The 26,884-nt window shown below is 43.2% G+C and overlaps 1 protein-coding gene across 1 annotated transcript; it reads left to right on the top strand.

Moving 5' to 3' along the window:
* LOC129348407 (RAC-gamma serine/threonine-protein kinase-like) lies at window positions 1-26,884 on the top strand. The gene is made up of 10 exons (XM_055008761.1): window positions 1-22; window positions 8,340-8,465; window positions 11,775-11,886; window positions 14,869-15,013; window positions 15,579-15,710; window positions 15,903-15,968; window positions 16,909-16,977; window positions 19,678-19,800; window positions 20,428-20,556; window positions 26,329-26,884. The coding sequence occupies exons 3-10, from the start codon at window positions 11,786-11,788 to the stop codon at window positions 26,635-26,637; spliced, it is 1,074 nt and encodes a 357-aa protein (XP_054864736.1). The 5' UTR covers window positions 1-22; window positions 8,340-8,465; window positions 11,775-11,785; the 3' UTR covers window positions 26,638-26,884.

The following is a 26,884-nucleotide window of genomic DNA, read 5'->3' as shown; positions in this document are numbered from 1 at the left end:
TCCTTTGAATCACATCATTAAGGTGGAACACCCCTTACACTTTATAAGTTTCAACACATTTTTTTTCCTCTTTGGTGTTTCACGTCTTTTCTTTCTGGGAATACAAAGATAATACAAGACTTGATGTTTGGTGTTCAAAGGTGGCTTCAGTCTGCATGAATCTGAACGCTGTGACATCAGAGACATTTCTCTTTCTGGTATTTCCTTGTACAAATGCCTCAGGATTTTGGAACAAACTTTGCAAGCATTGGTATTAAATAGCAAATACTGAATAATAGAATGTCTGTAAAATATTTTTTTAGACAATAGGGCAAATTTACATTGGACATTTAGACTGGATGCTTCCCACAGAATTAGAATATTAAATAATACTTTTCTTGTGCTCTGCAGCAAATATTTTAGTTGCTAAATACATGTGACAAACAATTATGCATAAAGCATATTCTTTCATGCTGTTTAAACAAATAAATAAATATATACAGCACTTCATTGCTTCATGTCATGTCAATTAACTGATGAATTAAATACCCTTAGTTCTGACTGTCTTTGCGCCTTCTCAGGAGCATAGACTGCATAAAAGAGGATGTTGCAACCATGATGTCACCCACTGGTTTGTGGACTACTGTTTTGAAGCTTCAGGTTTGGAGTTTTACAGTTGCTTTTTGAAACCGGACATGACTGAGACGTGGATCTGACTGAGAACTTGGAGATGCTATGTATTGCGGTCACAAGGTAGCCTGCCCTTAAACATGTCCTGTTTTATTGCCCATTTTGTTCTAAATTGGACCACAATTTACAGTTTGAGCATCATGCAGTATTCAGAAAGTCTTGAAACTAGGCAGTCAGACTTTGCCAATTTTAAATAGTAAGTAAATAAAAATACAAAATCAATACGTAGTGGAGCTGCTACAAATAAATCAATACATGAGCAACACTGGTACTATATATAGAAATTCTAGTATTAGGTGGTTCATGTCATAGTAATCCAGTCATAGAGCTCATCTTGTTGAGGTAAATCTTACTAGACTGGACTTATTTTCTGTTCATCAATGCTGACTCTATGTCTAGTTTGAGTTCTTTCTGGCACGTTTTAATGCTCACAAATCAGGATTCTGCAGTAAGAGTAATTTTATTCTGTTCCTGTGCTTGTTAATGCCACAAACTTTCTGGACTTAGACCTTGAATTTAATAAGGGGAAAATAAGGTGAAGCCAACTACAATATATTTTAATGTGACAGAACACAAAATGAAGAAAAGATGTTATTTCTTGCAATACGGCACAGCATGTAAAAAGACAGATGAAGCTGTTAAAGTAATGAATTAAGACAGTAAGATTGGAGTTTCCTCAGCTAAATGACCTTCACCTACCCACTGTGTGCATGTTTGTGTGTGTGTGTGTGTGTGTGTGTGTGTGTGTGTGTGTGTGTGTGTGTGTTGTGTGTGTGTGTGTGTGTGTGTGTGTGTGTGTGTGTGTGGGTGGGTGGGTGTTGGGTGGAGAAGGGCGGGGGTTAGCTGGGCAGCCAAAGCCTCCTGTCTGGCACAGGTGGTGTTGAGCAGCAGCCCTCCAGCTAAGATGCTAATATGCTAACACCGCAGTAATCCTATGATGCTTTAGGAAGCAACGGACCCTGCATCGACCGCAGCAACGCGCATTTACAACACTGGCGTATAAACACACACACACGTATACAGATTTAAGCTGACTGAAATACCTGCATGCAGAAATACACACACTTACACCAGCTGACACATAAACACATGGCCACTGTCATACTGTATAAACACACACACACACACACACACACACACACACACACACACACACACACACACACACGCACACACACACACACGCGCACACACACACACACACACACACACACACACACACACACACACACACACACACACACACACACACACACACACACACACACACACACACACACCAGCACCGTGAGGAGGATTAGGAGGAGAGGCGTCTTGGCTGCAGTGTGTCTGTCACTCACTCTCCTGCTCTATGTCAGCATCGCAGCAGTGGCCACCATGCTCCAGGGAGCCACCACCATCTACTGGACTGTAGTGGTACTGCAGGAGAGGGGAGCATGTGACAGGAGAGGAGAAGAAAGAAAGGATTTAAGAATATTGAGGAGAAATATAGGAGACAAGAAGAGAAGGGAAATTTAAAGAAAAATTAAGGGTTTTAGTGCCATTTTTCGCTGAGACTCAGTGTGTTCACAGTATTGCGAATCTGCAGTATGTTGCCAGTTTGTGTGCGTATGAATGCACGTGTAAGTACCTCCTTCTGTACCAGCTGGGTGAGCAGAGGGGCACCAGGGCAGCCTGCATGGGTGTGTATGTGCATCCAGCACTGCCTACCAGGAGGCTCTGGCTGTGTGCAGCTGGCTGGGTGAAATCTCCTAGTGGCCCCCAAGGGATGGCCATACTCCCATGGGTTTCCACTCAATCTGGCCGCCCTGTGGCTGCCCTGCCCTGTCGCAGCTCTCTGTCACTGTCATAGCCTTACCCACATACACTCAGGCTTCTATCTCTCCCTCTGTCATTGACTCTCCTGCTTCTCTGTTGCTTAGCTTTCTTCTTTTTCCTCACCCTCCTCTCCGACATCTTCACTGCTCTACCCTCCATGTAGTCTCATTCTGCAGCCTGAGCCATAGGCTTGTACAATACTCCAGCACTAAACCTTTAAACCCAGCTGCAGCCCCAGCTTCAAACTGAATTTAAATCTTTGATTCTTCAAATCTTGTTCCCCCCCTACACTTGTCTTGTGTTGTTACGCAAGTGGCAAAAATGCCTCCTGAGCTTTTACAGAGAGCATGCAGCACCACTTTTATGCTGTCAGTGATGGTGACTGTATTTAAAGAACTTATGCATACGCACACACTAACACCAGTCCAGCCCCGATGTGGTAATGAGACTAATGCACGGTAAGTGGATTGGCTTTGAAGAGCCTGGATTCGCCTTAAGATGTCTGAGCAGACTGGAGTTAGAACTGCTGGGGTCGGGGTCACGCACAGAGACATATTCTTGTAAACACAGACATGCACAATGGATTAGACAGTACGCAAAAAAGTCCTCTTAAATATTTCTACTTGGATTTTATGCATTTTTGAACCAGTTACTTCAGATGTCCTGTCTGCTGCCATGTAACATGTTTGCTTTTAGTGTTCATGGACAGGCTCTTAGACAGATGTCTTCTTCAAGCATCTTAGTGCACAGCTTCCCACTTTCTTAACCCCAGTGCCCTTTGTCCCTCACTTCCTCCAGCCATTAGTTAACTGCCTGATGTTTAGCTAATCTCTGTCCCTTTTCCTCCTCCTCCTCATGTATTAATGCCTTTACTCAAGTATCGGTCACTAAAACTCACATACACAAACACGTGAAACCCCTCCCCACACTGTTGTGTCTGCAGGTTTCTTGACCTTTGTGTCTAAGAAGATCAGTCGGCAGATCATTTCAGCTCACATGCGACCATCAGTTTGAGTGAATTCTGCCGTTCTTTCATGGTCCCATCTCCCATTGCAGTACAGTAACTTCTTACAACTGCATTAATTGATACTTCAGGTTAACCGCATAGTACGTATGGTAAATTTGCCAGATGTTTTTATACTTCATTGCTGCTAAACATGACAGGGCTGCAAGTTTAAATGATTATTTATTGCTGATTAATCTATCAGTGTTATTTTAAAATAATTGATGCTTAGTGCAGTCAATAAAATGACAGAAAATAGGCCGATACTCACTCTCTTGGTTAGTAAACTTATTTCTTCTTTCCTGTTACAGCCAAACCCTGTTACTACTCTGAACGCAGAATGTGTGCTTACATACAGAATGTGTGTGTCAGTGTGTGTGTTGTTGTGTGGCCAGACGATACATTCCTGTTTTTGTCGCTGAGCTGCTGTGTATGTGCTGGAACGTGGCAGAAATTCCCCTCCACCCTCATCCCCGCCTCCCACTACCTCTATACACCACCACCCACCACCTCTCCAGCTCCCACAGTGCCAGTCACACAGCCCCGTCTCTGCACCATCTGCATATCAGCTCTAGCCTCGGCCAAAGCATTAAATTAAATCCCTGTTTGGGTTGATTAACAAATGGCTGGTGAGCTCACATAGTTATGGAGTTATTTATTTAATTGTCATCAAGGATTTTCCTGCTTTTCGTCTGTCTCGTTCTTCGGCTAAAATGTGGTAAATCAGGAGAGCAGTGGTGTGCTGATGTCCTGAAGGAGTGAGTGCGAGACCGAGAGATGGGGAGAGGCTGTGAAGTTTGTGCAAGTTTGTGTGTCTCATTTCTGTTTTTCTGGCTCAAGTTCAGCCTTGCCATTTGTACCTGTCTCCCATTTATCCATTCTGCATTCTCTCCCCTTTCCCTCTCTGTCCTGAAATGAATAGTTAATCAGTCTGCTAATTGACTGACAGTTAGCGAGTGCATTGTTGTAATTGTCCAATCAGAAAGCTTGGAACGGACACAGTCACAGCTGATTCATCTCTGCCTCTTACTGCTAAATCCACAAGCTGCAACTGGAGGATGTGCCAACAAGATTTATTTCTCCTAGAAATTCCAAAATGACTTTTAAAAAGTCTAGTTTAGTTGTTAATGCTTAGTTTGTGCCTCACACCGAAAAAACACAAAACATATGTTTCTGCTGTTGTACTGAAGCACTGACTGTGGATGTGATTGCAAATGCACTCATTTGTACATCTTTATTTATTTTTGAATCAATTTGACAAATACTTTTCTAACAATAAAAGAAAATATGAGTATACTGCTAATTAAGACTTCAGATTAGATGGAAGAGACAGTACTTGAGGACTACCTAAACTCTATATTTTGTTTGTGTTTTGAACCAATTTTAAATACACTGCAGAATGGTTTATCTTATTCTCCTAAACATCTTCTGTTCCTTGGATCCTTCTGATCACCCACGTTCTCCTGTTTTACTGATGTCCTGTCGCTCTAACAAGAAACAAGAGACTCCTGTTGTCTTAAGCACTGTATAGTGTAGTATTTACTAATTGGCCTTAAGGGAAAAGTAAAGTTGTGCAGAAAACTAAATGAAACTGAAGTGAGGAGTCCGAGAGAGATGGTGTGGGAAGGAGACCGGCTGTTCTGTTTTCTCCAGCAGTCCAAACTAGAGACATGTGGCTCCCCAGACAAGCTGTCCAGAGTGGGAGAGCTCGCTGGACTCATTACAGGCAGGGCCAAGACGGGATAGCTTGACAGAACACCATTGGATCATACGGAGAATTGGAACAGTCGGAACAGAATTGTTTTAGTCGGTGTGTGCGTGTTTGTGCGTGCGCGTGCCTGTGTTTGTTTGGAACAGCGTGTGTGGACAACTGTCCATCTCCTCTCTCCGTCTGTGCCACCCCTGGCTGCCCCCTCCCCCGCCCCCCAGTGGACATGTACACACAGACACACACACACACACACACACACACACACACACACACACACACACACACACACACACACCCACACAGACACACACACACACACAGACACACACAGACACACACACACACACACACACACAGACACACACACACACACACACACACACACACACACACACACACACACACACACACACACACACACAGACACACACTGTCTAGGCCTGGCCAGAAGGATCGCTTAAATGTTTTCAGTTGTACTGGACAGCTGAGGGATGAAGTGGCCAACCACAGGCTTCCATTGGTTGGACACCTCATCTAGAAACTGACTCATAGCAATGACTGGACTTGGACCAGCAAGCCAGTCATCACTGCCAGTTTATAATAGTTTTATCAGTTTAACTTTCTCTTTATCTTCATCCATTCTGACAGTCAATCCATCTCTTTCCTCCAATCCAGTTTGAAGTTAACTAGAGTTTCTCATTTCCAGATGATGAAGTTTCCTCCATCATTAGTTTCTGAGTTCACAGCAGGAATGGATGCGTTTCTGAACTGTTTTGACCAAAGTGCTCTCACAGGATTGTGTATGTGTTGTCTGATGCAAACCCACAGGAGATTTCTACGTTTACACCTGTGCTGGACTATAGAACTAAATCAGGCTCACATTTAGCCTTAAAGATTTCCAGAAAGTCGATACCTGTCTGATAGAGTCTCTTCTAACATTATAGCATTCACTATTAATGCAGGGCTACATAATATTGTATAGCTTTTGCTGTTTTATCTATTACCTGTGGTTTATAAATAAAGCCCATTTTGTGTATATAGCAGACTGCATGAACTCTGGTCATGGTTCACTTATACTAATTCATGAAACCAACTTTCATTCTTGCAAAAGCCCATGAAGAACAACAAAATTCTTTATTGTTAACTCTGAACTGTGTTATCTATTTATTATTTGTATCTATGCCTAATATTCTATTATCGTTTAGCCAGAATCAGTGCAATATTGTCTTCTTACTTACAGTCTCCTTCCCCTCCATCCCTTTTTTTTGCTTTGCCTTCCTGATTAATTTTTTCCTTCCTCTTCCTTATGCCTCTCTCCACCCCTCCCATCCAGCCCCTCTCACAGCACTCTGTTTATCAGTAGCAAGTGATCCAAAGAATATGCTTTGTTTCTGAAAGAACAGGAGAAGGAAATGGGAAAGGAGGAGAGAGTGGGTGGATTTGTGAAAAAGAGAAAAATAGAGACTGAGAGGGGAGAGGAGAGGTGTGATTTGGTAGTCCTGATGACGCACTGGCACCCACCAGCATTTTATCTGTCTGTCTCCGTCCCTGTGTGGTGGTTCAGATCAGTCTCAGCACACAAATACACACACGCACCTCCACCACCTCCACCACCACCAGCAGCACCAGCAGCACCCAGAGGTACCGGCAGGGCCCGCAGTCGCATGGTTCCTTCGGCGGAGCAGGTGTTTTTCTGCGATGTGTTAACGAGCACGGCCTGCTGTCATTTCCGCTTTAAATGGATGTCACAAATAGAACACACACACATATACACTCTGCCTAGTCTCCTCTCCCAGTGAATTAGCTGAAACAAGGTGATCAGAGCTGTTCCTGAGCTTCGTCTGTGTGTGTGTGTGTGTGTGTGTGTGTGTGTGTCATGATTGTTTCTGTGCATGTATGCATCTTTGTGTACGAGTATGTCCTCACAAGGTGTGCAAAAGTGTGCGTGTGCATGTGTGTGTGTGCATGTCAAGGAATGGCTGGTTAATTAAAAGGGGTTGAGAAGTGGGGAACATTTGTGTCCTTCTGCGGTTTTTATTTCTGTTGCTTAAAATGAGAAAGTGAAATGTGTACACAGCTCCAGGCTTTGGAAAGTGTTGTTGATTGTCAGTTTCTTTCACCAGAGCTGTGTGTCTCAGTATTACTTCAGCCGTGTACATTGGTGCATGTGCGCGCACAGTTTTATCCTTGTATTTGTACTCATTGTACTCATCCAACTATGTGTGAATCCGCACACGTGTGCACTTTAATCCATTTGTGTATCCATGCTGTTTCCAGTAAGTGTTATCCGCCTCTGTGGTGTGGAAATGTTTTACACTCATGTAATCCTGCAGCGGGTCATCTGATAAAGCTGTGCTGCCACCTTAGTGTCAGTCTGTGCCAGCCAGTTGGGTAATACTCTGCCACCAGCTGCTCAGCAGATGTTATTATTTACTGCTGCAGTCTAAGAAAGGTTATTCTCTTTATGCATTCTCATTGCATCTCATGTCACCTCGTCTCATCTCATCTTTTCTCATTTCTTGTCTCTTTTTCATCCTTTGCTCGCAACCAGTGGTTTGTGTACATATATATAAGTGTGTATGTGCGTGTTTGTGTGCGTATGTGTGTGTGTGTGTGTGTGTGTGTGAGAGAGAGAGAGACAGAGAGAGAGAGAGGGAGAGGGAGAGAGTGTATTTGGTAGAGGGGTCATCACCTCAAAACCTGCCCATGTATCAGCCAGATGATGTTTCTGGCATGGGTAGCTTGAGTGTTGTGCTGGTAAACATGTTTTTGTCATTTTTTACATGATAATCCGATCTGAATCTGGCAAGCGCTGTGGGAGCCGTACAGATACTGTGTGTATATCAGCGCTTATGTAAATACCACAGTATGTTTGCGTGCCATATCTTTTGGGCAGATGAGAGTTGAGCGGACAGGCTCTTAACTGTCTAGGGAATAAAATCTGTATTTAAAATCATCAGCATCATTAGTATTTCTGTTAATACTGCGCTTCATACATCATTATGATTCTGATTACCACCCTGACCTCTGAGTGAACTACTGCCTGTAGCATCACTGCTTCCTTCATGCACCAAATATCTGAATAAAAGTTAACTCTTACATTTGCCTTCCTCTCTTTTTATTAATCTCTCTGCTCAGGTGAATATATAAAGAACTGGCGACCACGTTACTTCCTGCTGAAGACAGACGGATCTTTCATCGGCTACAAAGAGAAACCTCAGGATGCAGACCTGCCCTACCCCCTGAATAACTTCTCCGTAGCAAGTATGTCACCTGCCACACATATTTCAAAGTAATGGCTGTAAATCTTACAGTTGCTGTGTTTTTTACTTTGAATATAACATCAAAGTTGAGTGAAGGATACAGCTTTTAGATTCCTGATGCACTAATTGGGAGTATCTTTTTGTTTTACTGGACTGTCACAATAGCATTAATTGATATTATTGCCTTCGCTGTGGAAAATGTTGTCAACTGTTGGCTTCCTGCAACTTCTCCCTACATGCTGTACACATGTACCCTTCATACTTCTCTGTGGCCTCATAATTAACAATGATGATGTTACTGTGACACCTGCTGTAATTAACCCCTGTAGGGAACATTTCAGTTCAGAGAATGATCTCTGTGGGTGGTGGGAAATCACTGTCTTGCTCTAGGACACTTCAGCAGTTGATCATAACCAATATAGTCCAGTCCAGTTTTGTATGTTTTTATATTAATACCGATGCTCATCGTCTCAGAGCCACAGTGAAATGGTACCACAGTAATTGCTGTCATTGCTTGTCAGTCATCAGTCTTCACAGCGTTAGTATGCTAATCAACCATTTATCAGTATATCATTTGTCTGCACCTGGTTGACAAGCTGCACAACATTGTTGACATGTGTAATTAACCAACTAATGAGTTAACAAGATTAATTTTAATGTCTCTCTGTCTCATTACCACCGTCACCTCTCATTGTTTATACAGGCTGACTGTAAAAACTTTGGAACTGACTGAGCAGAAACACAAAGTAAACAAACAAGAAGTCATTAAGCTACTCCACAAATCTAGTAAAGTCATAGAACAAAATAGTTTTACTGTAAGTAATAAAATGTAAATCGTGAAAGGCTGGGTATAATGTGATTTTGTTAAATAATTTCTTGATTTTTGGGTTAACCCAGAAGAATATTAATCCAGTTTGCATGAGGCACAAGCATGGATTATGGTTTTTGCATTGCTTAATTTTGCAAAATGATACCAGATTAACTAGTTTTTTGATAGTGATAAAAAAAAAATTTGCTAAAATGCTTAGCATGTATATAGCAAAACACACAGCATCTGTCTGTTAATAAATAAATGGATGCATGGCGTGTATGTATTTACTCAATTTCATGTTCATAGATCACTGACTACTTATCATAATCTGATAGGTACTAAGCTGGTGTTTCTCCTGATGCCACCATATTTACTTGCATATATTCGCAATTAACATCACAATACTGCACAGGATCCTACATTTTGTCTTGTTAGTATGTTTTTAAATGAACCAAAATGGATAGTTTTAGTCAGTGAAGTATCTGCAGAGCATTGCAGTGAGGACTGGTGATAGGGCAGGCAGAGTACAAGAGAATAGGTGCTGAGATGAGGGCCAAAGCAGAAAATGTGATGAATGGTAGAATGCAAGCTGATACCTCGGAGAAAATGATAAAGAATGGTACATCGAAGGACGGAGGAGGAGACAGAAAGATAGGAGTCCGGAAAGGAGGACAAGTATGGGGAATGAGCGATGGGAGTCGATCGGAGGGGGCAGAGGAAGAGAAAATTGGAGACATGGGGAGGAGAGAGGAAGAAGAGAGAGGGCAGGAATGGAAGGATGATTACGATGGAGAGATTGGAGGGTGAAGCTTTTGTGGATGAGGTACGGTGGAGAGGAGGGGAGGATGGTCGGCACTGAACAGACAGGGAGGAGGAGACGAAGACAGGATTGGAGAACGAGGAAAAAGGGAAGAGGAAAAGAGTTTGTGAGGAGGACAAGCCAGGCCATACATCCGGCCCCGGCTGCTTGGCACAGCACTGGCACTGCCACATCTGTTGCCCAAAGCTGGGAGGCCAGGTGGTGTGTGTGTGTGTGCACGCCTGTATGTGTGTGTTTGTTTGCGTGTGTGTTTATGTGTGTGTGAACAACAGAAGTGGTCAGATGGAACAGAGATGGTACAGGCCTGTTCCCTGCAGAGGGACTCATACATACAAGCTTGTCGCTTACACACACACACACACACACACACACACACACACACACACACACACACACACACACACACACACACACACACACACACACACACACACACACACTAATGCGTGCGCTCACATACACCCACTAAACTGCTACACAGAATCCACAATTGCCTGCTGTGGCAAACAACCCAATTTCAGCTAACATTCAAACTTCACTTTTAGGCATGTGTGTGTTTGTTCATGTGTGGGCGTGAGTGTTTTTGGCATCCACCATAGCATGACCTTGTTTTCTGGCAGCACAGCAGGCCGTGTTCACGAGTCAGGTAGTAATCTCTTTGTGTGTCTGTGAGTTTACATTGAAGCACCGCCGTGTGTACGACCTGAGCGCCGTTGCCATTAACCTTCCTGTTTATATTTAGGCCGAGCCATGACGTGCCGTGCCGTGCTGTGCCACGCTTAAACAGAAAGTAACGGGAGGAAGGGATAGCTGAGGATGGAAAGGAGAGACGGACAGAGGAGGACAGATGAGGGGAGGAGAGAGCGAGAGCGATGTGGAGGCTGATATATGTAGAACAAATGGGGGAGATGAGAGGACAGAAGATGGATCATTATGCTGTTTTACATCAGTTCTTGTCCCCAATAACCACAGAGACTGCTGAGGGACAATGAAGATGCATTCTCTCCCACAGCGAGCTCACAGCCCCATCTGGCTATGTGTGCGTATGTTTCTGTGTCTGTGTACTGTATTATGCATTTGTGTAATAATGGCCTACTGTACTGCCCATTTTCAGGGAAACGTGTCTCTTCGGATTATCGCCAGATGCGGTGCGACACGTAATATCCCTTGGCACAGGAAAGCAACTTTATTTGAGTCGTCGGTTGCTACAGTTATTCCCTATTTTTAAACTAACATATTAAAATACAAGCTGCCTGTTGTCTTAATTAAAACATTAAATTCTTTGGGTTTTCACTCTATCTAAATGAATTCTGCTGCTAGTAATGATAATATTTATGTCCCTATGTCCTTTTTCACAGACATTTTGAGGTGTTAGCTTAGTGGACTTTATATATAAATGAACATTGCACAATGTAAAGAATATGATGAATAAAATGCAGGAAAATGCAACAGTAACAAAAGGAAAAGGAGAAATAAATACACAAAAAATAAATCCTCTTTAGTATAGGACCAACCTCTATGTAACTAAAATCACAATTACCAGATTCTCTTTCTAGGTACAGTTACCAGCTTTTATCTCCTCCAAGTTCTGTTTTCCATCTCCCTGTTGCTGCTGTTGGAATCAGAATTATCACTGTAATAGTAAATGCAACGCTGTCCCTCTGGCTGCTTGCTTTTAGAATGTCAGCTGATGAAGACGGAGAGGCCGAAGCCAAACACCTTCATCATTCGCTGCCTCCAGTGGACCACCGTCATCGAGAGGACCTTCCATGTGGACTCGCCTGATGAGAGGTCAGTTCCCCCAAGGACCCTTGATTCTTTGGGCGTTCGACGAGTTTTGTCAGCAAATAACGGACAAAACAAATTCATACTACGTTACTGTAGACTGTCTGGCATTTCTCTTGCAGCAGCGGTTTGGATGAAAAATTGACAATTTAGTAAAAATCTACCTCTTACAACATCAAAATGTGTGCTTTTCCACGTACTTGTGGAGCCATTTATGAATTTGAAGAGGTTCAATTCAACTTAAAAGCAAAATAATTATATATGTGCCACCAGGACAACTTCAATGCACCTTGGCATCGGGCCTACGAGTCTCTGGGGCTCTACTGGAGGGATAAAAGAGCATTCTTCCAAAAGATGTTCCTTGATTTTGGTGTTTTGGTGTTTCAGTAAATTGCACTGACACGTTGGTTTCAAATCTCTTGTGTTTGTTCAGTTGGGTTGAGATCAGGTGACTCTGAAGGCCACAGCACTATGGCTAGCACCACTTCATGCACATCATTCAGTGACCCCCACGTGCTTTATGAATCCAGGCAGTGTCGATAAAAGTGATAAGTCAGAACAACCTTGAACTGATCTGCAGTGACTCTTCTCTCTAAAAGAACCAATTCCCCCCCCCCAGCATCCTCTCATTGTCGGGGTCAAGAGTTCAGGTCTTTCTTTTAATTTGTCACCCATCTGTATGTACACTCACACATATATGATTAAATGTATCATCAAGGGCAGAGGTATGGATGAGGAGGGTTGTGCTGTAGAGAGTTTGTTTTTTTGGTGTCTGTGAGAGAGAAAGGGAGAGGTTGAGAGAGACAGAGTGAAAAGGAGACCTTTCAAGTAGCGTTGGCATAAATTCTCCAGCTGCTCAGTTCCTTTCTGAGGAGCTGAGGTGTTTATCTCCAGAAAATGAACAGCTTTGCCCAGAAGACCACAGATGCTTCTGTGCATCCTTTGAGTTTGTGTGTGTGTTTTATGTGTGTGTGTGTGTGGGTTGCAGCTGTCTGTCCAACTTTGTTTGCGTTATTTGTTGCTTTTGTAATAGTTTTGCCTCTAGATAATCAAATAAACATTCCAGAGTTAACATAAAACTAATAACTTTCTATTGATTAGTTTATAAATTCAGATTTATACAATATGCAAGTCTGTAAGTGGACGAGTGTGAGCTCCAGATGTGTTTTGTTGTGGACGTGTGTGTGCATGCACAGGATTTGTGTATCATTGAAGTTTAAGTGTGTTGGGAAGAAAGTGTGTGCGCACCACAACTGTGTGTGTGTGTGCGATTGTCTGTGTGAGTTACTGTATCTGTTGTACTGTACCAGTGCTGGCAGGGCTCCAGCTACCACAGCCCCAGCCGTGAGCAGAGAGGGTGGCACGTGTTGGCATGGCGCCCGACTGTAGGCAGGCCCATTATCTCTCATTAGCAAAAAAAAACCTCATTATACAAAAAACACTCTAACCGAGAAAGAGCATTTATCTGCTGCCTGACCTTGAGAGAGTTCCCATTGCTTTTCACATAGCTCTGTGCGCACACACACACACACACACACACACACACACACACACACACACACACACACACACACACACACACACACACACACACACACACACACACACACACACACACACACACACACACACACACACACACACACACACATCATGGGTGCCACAAACTGAGTGCTCCACTGTTGTAGATGGAGTTTAACTTGAGTTTGCCCTTGTTTTGGAGTGTGTAGGGTATGCTCAGAAGTCTTTGCAGTAGAAAGGGATTCAGATCTTAAAAACACACTGCTCTGTTTAGGTTCAGATGAATGTTCTCCCAGATCCCTCAAGGAAACATATGGGCATCTAACTCAAAAGAAAACAAAAGACACGGAGGTGATCGTTTATGAGTCAAACAGGTTTCATTATTATGATCTCCTGACGGCGTACTCTGGGTAAGTATATTTTGAAAGTGCACACTCCTAAATCCAGATTTGCTTCTCCAGAGTCCTGAGGATTTCTGAATATTTGAATATCATCTTTGGTTCACCTCAGTTTGAGCTCTGTAGTGTTTTCTGCTAACATGTAACCCCTGCATGTGGCTCAGGATTAACACTGTTTGAGTGAAGATCAGTGGGAAAAAAACTTCAAAAGAAAATTCTTTTTGAACCCACTTGACTCTTAAGGAACAGCATTTCCAGCTTTTCCATTTTATATTTAAAATTAGAAATATCAATTTTACAACTTGATTCTGTTAGTATGATTTTAACCTGATTTACAATTTCAGGACAATGCTAGCAATAAGTTGATATTTTTGATCTTCTCTTCTCTTCTCTCCTCTCCATCCTCATGTATAAGTCATTATATTCATCATACTTAAATACAGTTTCTACACATCCTGATGCATGGCCAGCCTTGCAGCTACAGATGATGATCACACACACACACCCACCCACCCACACACACACACACAATCAAACTCACACACTTTCTCTCAACAGATGTTGAACAACACCGCTAATGGAAAGTCAATGGGGAGGAACAATGTTAGCAAACAACAATGCATTGTTCCCTCTAATGCATTGGTGTGTGTTTGTGTACAGTCCCTCACGCTCCCACACACACATACACAAGCACAGACTGGCAAACATTAGTTCTGCTCTATGATCATTGCTCATTTGGTTGATTCTCTGGTTGATCATGTTTCCTCTCTGTTGAACAAATAGGTGTTTATGTTAATTGAAAACACTTTAGCGCCTTTAAAATTCTGGTTAAGTAAGTGCACCAGCCGTCCTATTTGAGAATAGGACCAACATTCTAATCTACACACGTGTAATATATTGCTACATGAGCTGTTTCTGTCATGTATGTATATGTTATATTATTTGATCAGTACAATTACAGTTCAGTGTCATGAAGCATTTACTCATATTTATATAGATTCAGTGAGTTACAGGAAAATAACCTTGCTAGGGCTGCAAACAGTAATTCTCTTTACTTTTCTAAACTCAGAGATGAGTGGACAGACGCCATCCAAATGGTGGCTGACAAGCTGCAAAGACAAGAGGAGGAAAGGATCCAGTGCAGCCCAACATCAAACATCGACAACATGGTCGAGGAGGAGATGGACATTTCCACGACGCACCACAAACGCAAGGTACCACTGCACACAGACATACAGGTGCACAGTTACTCGCACATAATTTATACACAAAGTACAGCAAATATTGCAACTGTAATAATGTCTGTTCTTTGCCATATAATAGGTTGTTACCTTTCACTGCTTGTAATTTTAAAAAAGTGTCTCCTCAGGTTTGTGTATGCTACTGAAAAAGTCCCCATAACAACAAAGATGAAATTGGTTTTCTTAAATTATAATGCATTGGCAAAAATAAAGCAATCATGCAAAATATATTTTGTTAAGGAACAGAAAAAATGTATACTGCATATATCAAATAAACTAAACAATTGAAGTACAGTTAAAAGCCTCTGTCACCTCCACTGTTCATCACATGCCACACTAGAAAGGTTTTATGGGGCAAATAACATGCCTTCTTTTGGTAAAGGAAAGACGGGTTTTTCAGAAAATTGCGATTATATTGTTCAAAGCAAAGTACTCGAACTGAGGTTTTATAACTGGACTACACTGTGGGATATCAAAACTCCCAGCTCTTCAACTTAAAGCATTAATGACACTGACCTGCTGAGTTTTCCTCCACCAGACAATGAGTGACTTCGACTACCTGAAGCTTCTGGGAAAGGGAACCTTTGGTAAAGTGATTCTTGTCCGGGAAAAGGCCAGCGGGAAATATTACGCCATGAAGATCCTCAAAAAAGAAGTCATCATAGCCAAGGTCTGTCTTTCTCTTTTTCTTTATATCGGTCTTACAATGCACTTCATTGAAATGATTTTATCTTCTAGTCTGTTTTTTATTTTGACTCCAGTATCAGATATCATTATTTAGTGTCTTTAATGCATTTTTGCAGCTGCCTTCTTGTTTAGTGCTTAAATCAAATTTAGTTTTTATCACAAGTTGTCTTTACAGGATGAAGTGGCTCACACACTCACAGAGAGCAGAGTGCTAAAAAACACCAGACACCCCTTTCTTACTGTAAGTACCTCATATACACAAAACACAACTGGTTTAATTCACACACAGTGTACGTACATATGGTAAATATCCTGACATCTTTAAGAATACATGAGTACATATTGATTCTCTGCATACCTGGGTCTCCTGAGGCTAATTATGAGTTAGACGGCAAATTGTTGTACTTTAACGACCGCATCTGTTAGCTTTGATGTACACATTCACACATTAACTACTGCTGATTTCTATCACACTCCACTGAAAACACACACATGTTCACACACACTCTATCGAGAGAGCAATTACAATTCACATCTGAGTTTACCCCTGTCACACCTGCAGCCACAAAGAGACTTGGACCAACTGTTCTTTTGTTTAGCAGCTTTTTCCCTCAAAAGAACACACACCTACTTCACACACACACACACACGCACACATGCACACACACATAAAAGGTACTTGCTTTGAATAAACAAATACAGACATAAATAATTTGAAGGTAAGAATGATCATGTTTTGTTGCTCCAGCTGTTGTAGCTAGAATGGGACCAGACTTCAGGCTGTGTGCAAAATCGTTCACTCGATCACTTAACTGTTCACTATCCGGAAAAGACATGTTCATAATTATTTGGCATAAGGAATAAAAAAATGAATACTTGATGCCTTTCAAGTTATCTTACTGTGCAACCTGTTCTGTCTGCGATGTTACAGAAATGAATAAGGAAACAGTTAGCACTTGGTTAGTTACAACCGCTAGTATCAGTCCCTTTGTCCATTACGCTGTGGGATAATTTAGGTCCCCTGTGCACTCTTTAATGCACAGTACACATTTAATTTTCAATAACAAAATGACAGTAACTGTACATTGGATGATGAAGTAGATGAAACAGTTCACTGGACTGTGTTGTGAATGAACACGTGGATAAAGTTCTATAAATTGTGTGTGTCGTTTTTGTTTCAGTCACTGAAGTATTCATTCCAGACTAAAGACCGCCTCTGTTTCGTCATGGAGTATGTGAATGGAGGAGAGGTAAGACACACACATGCCTTCTATATGATTGCACTAAATGTGGTTACACATCTTTGTGTTTCTGCGTTGATCAGCCAGTTAAACCACAACTCCGCCACACTAACTGACAGCGATTAGACACTTTCTCTTTCAGCTGTTTCCACACTGTGTTAAAACTCATGATTATAGAATTGCCTATAAGTACTTATTTACAGAATGTACACAGACACATTCTTAGGTATTCTGTTAGATTTGCCTTCACCTCTCTGAGCCTCAAATGCCATCAACAGAGTAGAAATATTGTCTTTAAAAAGCTGCCAAAATTACACAATTTATCACAATGATAAAACTGTAAAAACAGAAAGAATCATTGGATTTTTACGTCTCTGATGGCCCTTGAAATACACATCTGTGAAGTGCAGCCCCTATTACAAAAGTGATGGAGATCTAATCTTAAAACCATGATATGTCATCAAAACCACTTTATTCTACCTGCCTCATTTAAAAATGTTCCCAACATAAAGTCAGTGTATCAGATGATTCTGTATTAGGAAAATTCTAAGCTTCCTGGCAAACCTGAGAAGTCATGACTGACTCAGCTGTGGCCAACAGTCAAGAGACAAAAATTCAGGGACTTTTCAGCTGAACTGCAGGCTGTGTTTACACAGAGCAGAGAGGAGACAAATTAAAAATCCTCAATATGTAAAATTTTCATTTTTCTCCAGTGCTGGTAAAATGTGCACAGTTGGAAAAACTATTCCAGTTATTTCATATTTTACATTTTTAGTGAAATAGATCATCACTGTTATGCTTAACAGAAGACATTTTTTAGTTTTCTCTACTTCTCGCCACATTTGAACTGTTTCCATAGAGGTGTAGAAGCTTAAATTGCAGTGTAAAATGAGCCCATACTGAGTAGAAATGTCACCAGAAAATGCTTGGGGTTCTGAGGGTTAAATAGTTTTTATTTAATATGGTTATTACAAGTGTTAAAAATAAGAATGTATCACTTTCCAGATGTCAGTGTTCAGCCAAACCAAAACAGACAAGATTTAAGTTGTGAATCAGTCTTCTAAACATTTGTCTTGGTTTATAAGCGTCTCGCAGACCGACACAGAATTGTTACTTGTTACATGGCAATATATTATATTTGGAGGTGCAAATCTACAGCAGCAAGGCAGCAAAGGAATGTTTAAACATGAAAACACTGAAGAAGTGTCTAAAGTTTGACTCTCAGATTGCTTTCTAACACAGTTAATTTGCCAACCAACTGGCCTCTCACTTGCCTTCTCGTCTCTCTATTCTGTTCCATCCCTCTCCTGCTTGTATCTATTTATGAACACACCTATGGGGCAGATACAGCCAGAATGACAGTCGGAGACGAAATGAGTTTGGATTCCCCTACTTTTCCATTTCTCAGATTTTTAATCGGGCCGTTTTTGCAATCTTGGTTCATTCCCTTAGTGTCACTGTCACCTGCTCCCCTCCCTGTTAGTTAGGCAGTTCAGCCAGCGCCAGGCCTGAGCAAACACACACACACTCACACAGAGAGCACCAGCAAACACACACTTAGACAAACACACACGGAAAATTTTTACCTCAACGGACAAATTGTGACCACACGTGCCACACAAACACACACACGCACAACCCATTACAAACCTGCCACAGCCACAGCTGCCAGTACACTGATGAAGGCCCACCTGTCGTGTTACCCCCTTCTCACCGCAGCCTCACCACACACACACACACACACACACACACACACACACACACACACACACACACACACACACACACACACACACACACACACACACACACACACCATTTCAGCAAGGTGGTCTGTGAGAATCACTCCAGTGGCCATATGCAAACCTCCCTCAACAATTAATGGGGAGACGTGTGCCCCTTGGCCTCATGGGTAATTTGTATGACTCGACTGGTGCAGCGCAGCAGGCTGGTGTCGTTTTGGTGCCACATGTGTCGCTGTGTGACAGTGACAACTTGACAACTGACAGCGAGGGAGAAAGTAAGAGGGAGAAGAAGGAGGGAGTGTGAGGCGGGTGATTAAAAAGCAAGACGGAGCAGACATGGGAGGTCACGCCACCTGGGAAACAAACAAGTTGTGTACTCTTTAAAGTATCAAAATGATCTTCTTGCCAAAAAACAGAGAGGGGTGGATATGAGAATGGAGTAAATGAAGACGGAGGCTCAGGGGGCAAGGCCAGTTAGGCCACTAATGAGTGCTGCACTGGAGGCAGTTGGGGGGGGTGGGCGGTGTTGGCTGTGGCGGCAGCGGCGGTCGGCCTGTCTTTAACTAGACTGGTGTATTGATTAAACCCTTGATTTGGCCCCCATCGCCGAACTCCACGCCAGCACCGTGCCAACGTAGCCCAGAGGGTAACGTGGAAGAGGTATGAGTGTGTGTTGTGAGGGGGGGGGCTGCTAGATGAGGCGCCAGCTGCCGAGTGCCTCCACCCTCCCTCCTCCGAGACGCCTCCCCCCACAGCCCCTCTCCACACACACCCCACTCACCCTCCCCTCCGCTATCTATCATCTCAATATGGTGCGGGCAGCCAGTTTGTGTTGTGCTAATTTCCTCCAATAAATCAGTAATTATTGCTGTGCCGTCCCTGCTGTCTCTCCCCCCTCTGTCTCCCCCGCCCTCTCTCTCTCTCACCCTCTCTTCCTCACTCGTCCTCCCTCCTTTTCCCGCAGCTGTTTTTCCATTTGTCCAGAGAGCGAGTGTTCTCAGAGGAGCGCACGCGCTTCTACGGCGCCGAGATCGTCTCAGCTCTCGACTACCTGCATTCAGCCAAGATTGTGTACCGGGACCTCAAGGTAAACAGAAACACAGAGGAGAGGCTGACTCGGGGGCATGGATGAGACTGATCAGATATTTGAGGGAAAACTTCCTTTGTTTTTGGGCCCCAACCTCTTGTGTTTCCACTTTTTTTTTTCTTTCATCCAGGAGGAAAAGAGTTGCTCAGGATGTGCGGTAATTAAAGAGAGGGACAGGCACAAGTTGACAGAGACATGAAGCAGTAAAGAATTGCAGGAGGTGTTGTGAGGCAGGGAGGGGGCTGCTGATGCCACAGAGGTAGAGGTAGATGGCTCTGTCTGTCTGAGTGCCTGCCTGGCAGCCTTGGCCCCAGCCCTGCTCACAGCAGCCAAGAAAACAGAAAGGACAAAAAGCAGACACAGAGTGAGAAAAACACTTCAGCCATTAAAATTAAAAGGTTGAGTGGCTCCACTACATGCCTGAAGTTTATTTCCCTATTCTGCTCGGTGTTTGTGTGTCTGAGTGTGTGTACTGCCACTGTGTGGGGTAATGCAATACTGCTGTCCTCATCTGTCTACCACTGCTCTCTCTACAGTGCACTGATACTGTTTTAGCCAGTTAACAAAGCTATTCATCATTGTGTTGAGTCTCTATCATGAATGTTGTGTGTTTTGCTTTGTTTTCAGTTGGAAAACCTGATGCTGGATAAAGATGGCCATATCAAGATCACTGATTTTGGCCTCTGCAAGGAGGGCATCACAGACGCTGCTACCATGAAGACCTTCTGTGGCACTCCAGAGTACCTCGCACCTGAGGTAACACTTTGTTTTCTGACTAAAATGTTTTTTTTATATATGATTTTAATATTTTTCCATTGTTTCTCATGACTTGAACCTCTCCACCATCATCCTTTTCCTATTCTTTACTTTGTGATCACTAAGAATAAAGTAATTTATGGTAATACCTTCATGAACCTACAAGAGAAGTCCAGTTGATTTCTGCTGAAGCTCTTCCGACTGATTGATGACAACTGTGTCTCAACCTTTATTCTTTTTGCTTTGATCTTCTCCACCACTTTAACCACCATCTGAACACTACTGTATGTCTGCCATTAGTAAACTAGAGAGTAAAATGTGAAGTGCTGCACATTTGTGCTTTGACTCTTCCTAGAGCAGAAATAAGAGGCTGGAGTAAAAGATTGAAACTTTCTTGTCAGTATATTTGTTGATACGTCAGCAGCTCTCTTTTTTCTTTTTGTGTTAATATGATCAAAAGGTACCTTTTTCAGAATCCATTCTCAATATTCTCATTGACTACAACAGCGATGTAGATCTATACGCTACCATGTCTGCTAAGTATTGTTGCATTACCAAGGTCAACCTAACTATTAGTCATCTATGCACTAAATGATACAAAACAACATTAAATGTGTGTTATATTGTAGTCTATTATAGACATAACTAAAGATAATTGTTGAATTGACTACAGATATTTTGGATGCATTGTGTGGTGATGGTGAGGTATTTTATGACCACATCCACAACACATTGTACACACTCCATAAATTGCTTTAATCAATTGATAAAGGACAGAATTCTCAGGGACTGTACGTCACGTTCTGTAAACTGAGCAGATTGACTGAGGCCTTGTAGTACATAAAAGCATCTGTGGCATCCACAGGCGGCCTATCCATTAGGCAGCATTTCTGCACCGCTCAGGGTTCCACCAGGACGGCCCCTGTGAACTGTGGGACTCATGTAGCCCACTGCACAGCACTTGTTTATCTAACAACAGCCCTGACTGATTGGTTTAACTACTGGGATTATTACAGATCTTTGATAAATGGGTGTACACTGGGTAGTTTTTGTGAAGGAGCCACACATATAGTGCACACAAACTCGGTATCCTTGAATCACAAAGTGATGATCCGGGGCGTCTCTCACCACTCCCTACCCACAATACACTGTGTTTCATAAGCATGTTTGAAACCTTCTTATAGTGGAGTTTATGTATGTACAATTCCATTTGCAGATTTCACAGACAAACAATTTCCATAATATCAGGGTGAACAGTAAATATGCAGTTTATGTGTGTGAATGAGGGTGTTGGTTGAATTACAAAAGGGCACAGCGCAGTGCTCACACACACACACACACACACACACACACACACACACACACACACACACACACACAACTACATTCTTGTAATCGTTTCTTTTGCAGCCATCCGCTGTCCAGTCATCAACGCTGCCTCACTCGAAGGCCAGCGGATCAACTGGCGAGAGGGTTGCAGGACTGTGGGTGGTGGAGACAGAGCGATGGAGATGTGGAGATGAAGGCAGGAGGGGAGAGGCATAGTGTATATCCCACTCAAAAAAGTATGGAGGACAATTTGGCGCAGCATTTTGTGCTTTTTTTTTCTTTTTCTTTTTTTTTAGAGTCCCTTCCTTTGCGTGCCAAAAGCTGATTGGAGGCTGTTGGTTATTTTTCACAGGATGTGCGTCTGTGTGCGTTTATGTGTGTGTGCGCGTGTGTGCTGTGTGTGTGATTGCAGTAGAAAGTGCGGGCTAAAGCGAGGCAGATGGCGGCAGATGGGCGAGGTTGGAGGAAGGTGCTCGGAAAAAACCTGGAAATCTACACCACCCGCCGCCGCCACTCGCCCGCCCGCACGCTCTGCTCGCCCGCCCGCATGTAAAAATAACACAGTTCGCTCGGAGCCAAGTTACAGAGATGCAAAGTAGCCGGGATTAAAAAGAGAAAGGGGGGATGGGGGTTGAAGACAGAGGAAGATGAGAAGGGAGAGAAAATATTTCAGGGTTACAGGAGTGAAATTCAGACAGTTCCTGTGTTTGCCGTCAGTGAAAAGGGCAGATGAGAAGTGAATAAAGAGGGCTTGTGTCTGCTGAAGGAACTCACACAGACACTTGAGCAATGCAAAGAGAATAATTCTACAGTCGAACATGTAAAGCATTAGAATTAGGCGTCATTGTTGCAAGGATAGTCAAAAACAGAAAAAAAAGATTAGTGTGATATTAATGAACAATAAGCAGTGTAAGGTCCCTGCAAAGGGATGGAACAGGATCAGGGAAAACACATGGAGAGTGTTTTTTTCTGTTTTGTTCATATTTTTTTGTGTGTGACACATTTCTTTTGGGCAGTTTGAAAGTGTTAAAGGGGATAGAATGGGGCTTTTTCCATTTATTTGTATGTGTTTGTTTTTATTTCGCTTGTATGTTGTATATGTCAGTGCATTGTGACTTTAAAAATTAAATTATAAATGTTGCACAAACCATAGCAGTGCAGTCAGCAGTTGGTAAAGTATTTTGAAACGTTAGCACATTGTCAGCATTATAATCGATTTGACACTCTGCGGATGGATGCGATTGTATGTTCACAGTATAGGAGGTGTGTGTTTGTGTTTCCCGCTGGGTATCCGGTCTGGTTCTGCCACAGCGCTGTGTGTGTTCGTCCCATTTAGTCCTGTCCAGGCCGCCATAGCCCTCGTCCCGCGAGCAGCAGCTAGCTAACACATGGCGACTCCAACAGGGACCAGGACAGGACAAGACCTTCCTCCTCACTGCTGCTTTTAATCCCTCTCTCTCCTCTCCTCTCCTCTCCTCTCCTCTCCTCTCCTCTCCTCTCCTCTCCTCTCCTCTCCTCTCCTCCCTCTCTCTCCTCTCCTCTCCTCTCCTCCTCTCCTCTCCTCTCCTCTCCTCTCCTCTCCTCTCCTCTCCTCTCCTCTCCTCTCCTCTCTCTCCTCTCCTCTCCTCTCCTCTCCTCTCCTCTCCTCTCCTGCTGATTTATATCATTTGTTGCATCCTCTGTCTTGTCCTATTTATTTGTCCTGCCTTTTTTTTCCTCAAAATTATACACACATAACCACACATACTGTACACACACTTGAATGCCTCCATGCCTAAGGCTGTGGGGCAGCATTCTGGCTCTGTGTGGATTAATCTGCTCCCTGCTTGCAACCGAGCTGCCACCAACTTTCTTGGTCCCAGGACACACAAACAAGCACACTCTCCTCTTGCACATACATATACATGCCCAACTGGACAGCTTGATTTGTATATGTACATTTCTCTACCTTTTTTTTTTTTTTTTTTTAATACACGACCCGACGCACAGTGCACACAGCTCTGTAGATCAGCTCCGTAAAACAGCCTCGTGAGCTGCTCTGAATTTCATAAACTGTGCGTTGACGTGTGTTTGTGTCCCTCCTCAAGCTGCAGGGACTGAAACAACACCAAACATCTCCTAGTTTGCCTCACTCTCAAAACTTTATGAATTTGATGAGGACGGATAAATATTCCATCTGCTGTGTGTGTGTGTGTGTGTCTGACAGTCTCCCAGCAGTCTAAGCCAGTGTTATCCCTCCAGCCGTACCAGTCAATAGTATATCTGGAGCTGGCGGCGCGCTTCATTCCCTCAGCTCTTCTCTGCAGCTGCCAACTGGGTGACCAGCTTAATTCTCACACAAACACACATTCACACATAAAATAGCTCTCATAACTCTCTTATTCACTTCCACGTACATTGCACACACTGAAGCAGCCGCCTGCATCATTAGCAGTTTAGTGTCAAGTGTGCGAGCTCAGTCAGTTAATGACCAGCTTTGTGTGGTACTGAGCTGCTGTGGAAACTCACAGGCAGCTGTTGGGTGTTTTTTTTTTCCCGTTTTCTCGCCTGGTGCATGATGACATTTTACATGATTTTGAGTTAGGGGAACTTATTCCAACCTGACACCAGAACTGGGAAGTAGCTGCCAAGTAAAATGTAAAATGAATAATCCTGTTTTCAAGCTACGTTTGCAGTGCAACCGTTCATTATACTACAGCTTTGCATCTCTTTGTAGCTTCTACGATGCAGGATTCCTGATCGCTCAATACTTATCAGGGACTGAAACAGGAATTGTTGGCTCCTGAATGTTGCCCGTAAAGCAATTATTTACTGATTGCATCAATTTCATCATATCAAATTGATTCATTCAGAGAAGTATTATTCAGATATGTTTTTAAATGGCAAACTCATGGATATTCATCTCTAGAGACAAACAGAAACTCAAATCCTGTGAACTCAAACCACTCTTTTTTCACTTTTTGACACAGCTATTGAAGTTGTAAACATCCAAGCATATGTCAGTGTGGAGCATCAAAGCACAATTATTCAGTATGCATTACATTTAAGTGTTTTTTTCATAGTTTGTTGGAATTTCACAGTTCGTCAGTGTGCAGTTTGGATAAACAAGTGCCTATTCTGTTCAGTCTCAGCTATTTATGTATTTATGACACCTGTCCTCTCTGCATCTGCCACACAGCCACCGCTGATGGTTGGCATTAGTTCAGTATGCAGGCTATATTTTTAAATCTTATGATATTATGACACTCACTGTGTAATTGTATCATGTGATTTAGAATAGTTGTGTTACAAACAGGTTTTTTGTGTGAGTATATGTTTGTGCATGTTTGCAGTCACGTGTTGGTGTCTGTTAGCTCACGTCCCCCCCGACTGGTCCATTATTAACAGTGAGTGAGATGTTATTATTACTGGCGAGATGTACAACATATGCTGTTCTGGCTGCTCTCCAGCCCTGTCTGTCTGTCTGTCTGTCTGTCTGTCTGTCTGTCTGTCTGTCCTGTCTGTCTGTCCTGTCTGTCTGTCTGTGCACACACGTACACTCATGTTAATAAGCTTATTATGTTAATGAGGGCCTCGACAGCACCTGAAATACCTCTCTATCAGTACGTCTGCCTCCCTCTTCCTCCTCCTCCTCCTCTTCTTCTCCCTTCCAGAGGTGAGCAAACGGGCGCATGAAAGGATGAAAGAGAAGGAGCGAGCGAGGGAAGGCATGATTAGAGGATGGAGAAGTCAGGATAAGACAGAGATGGAGAGGACGGTGCAAGGAGAGCAGTGAGGGAAGAGGAGCCCAGACAAGAGACTTTGATATGGAAGTGACTTAACACACAGCACATGTTTCCTCAGAACACACACACAACACAGCAGCTCGCGGTTCTCACTGTCTTGGAGGTTTGGACTGGCCCTGACTCAGGTTGTGAGCCGCTCCTGCCTTTTCAATCCAGGGACATTCCTGTCTGTCCCTGCCAGAAGAGGATCAGTGTGCCAGGGAGAGCTGGCAGCGACCAGGGGGGCATCTGGTGGGCCCCGCCAACACACTGACTCCCTTACTGTAACAGGGGCCTCTGAAGACCTGCCATCCCATGATGTTTGCCTCTGTATGTATGTATGTGTGTGTGTGTGTGTGTGTGTGTGTGTGTGTGTGTGTGTGTGTGTGTGTGTGTGTGCACTGAGAGAGGGGGCCACCGTCTACAGTCTCAGCCCTTGTTATCTGTGCAGCCACGTCTATTCATCTCAACTTTTACTGTTTTATTTATCCCTCCAGCATGACGGCATATTGACTGTCCATTCCCGCCTCATCTGTCTCCTCTCAAACACCGTGGGCACTCGGTCCTGTCCAATAAAATAAATGCAGATATGCAGAATACAACCAGATGTCCAATAAAACAAATGGTCCCATTTAAATAAAGCAGAATTTGTGCATCTTTGTTTCTCTGCTCTGTTCAGGTCCTGGAGGATAATGACTACGGTCGGGCGGTGGACTGGTGGGGTTTGGGCGTCGTGACCTACGAGATGATGTGTGGCCGACTGCCGTTCTACAACCAGGACCACGAGAAGCTGTTCGAGCTCATCCTCATGGAGGACATCAAGTTCCCGCGCACCCTGTCGGCCGACGCCAAGTCCCTGTTGTCTGGCCTGCTCATCAAAGACCCCAACAAACGGTGTGTGTCGAGCCTTAAACCCTTAACCCTTTGTGAAAACATCCCCAGATGTGGTCAGTACCAGCTCCACAACTGTGAGAAACGAACAACCTGAGCCTCCACGGATGATAGACAGTTGGGAGAAGTTTAAAACACAATACATCTCCTTATCCTTACCAGAAAGCCAGAGGGAGATTTTAAAAACTCCAGTGAAAAATTTTACTTGTGCCTAAACATCACTAAAAAACTGAGAACAAAAGCAGCCTCATAATAAAGAGTCAGTGGCTGATGCTGTTGAACCTGAACCATCGGTGTAGTGCTGCCTTTTTCTCAAAGTGAGGAAATAAAGTATTTCAAGTTTC

Source organism: Amphiprion ocellaris, unplaced genomic scaffold (assembly GCF_022539595.1).
Source record: "Amphiprion ocellaris isolate individual 3 ecotype Okinawa unplaced genomic scaffold, ASM2253959v1 Aocel_unscaffolded160, whole genome shotgun sequence".
In the NCBI taxonomy this organism is placed as follows: Eukaryota; Metazoa; Chordata; class Actinopteri; family Pomacentridae; genus Amphiprion; species Amphiprion ocellaris.
This window is presented reverse-complemented; position numbering and strand designations above follow the sequence as displayed.

Bases quoted from the DNA above. Each gene is read 5' to 3' on its own strand.
- LOC129348407 (XM_055008761.1), top strand. From the start codon at position 11,786: ATGAAGACGGAGAGGCCGAAGCCAAACACCTTCATCATTCGCTGCCTC. The intron at 11,887-14,868 runs GTCAGTTCCCCC...TTCTAAACTCAG, and splicing joins GTGGACTCGCCTGATGAGAG to AGATGAGTGGACAGACGCCA. The intron at 16,978-19,677 runs GTAAGACACACA...CTTTTCCCGCAG, and splicing joins AGTATGTGAATGGAGGAGAG to CTGTTTTTCCATTTGTCCAG.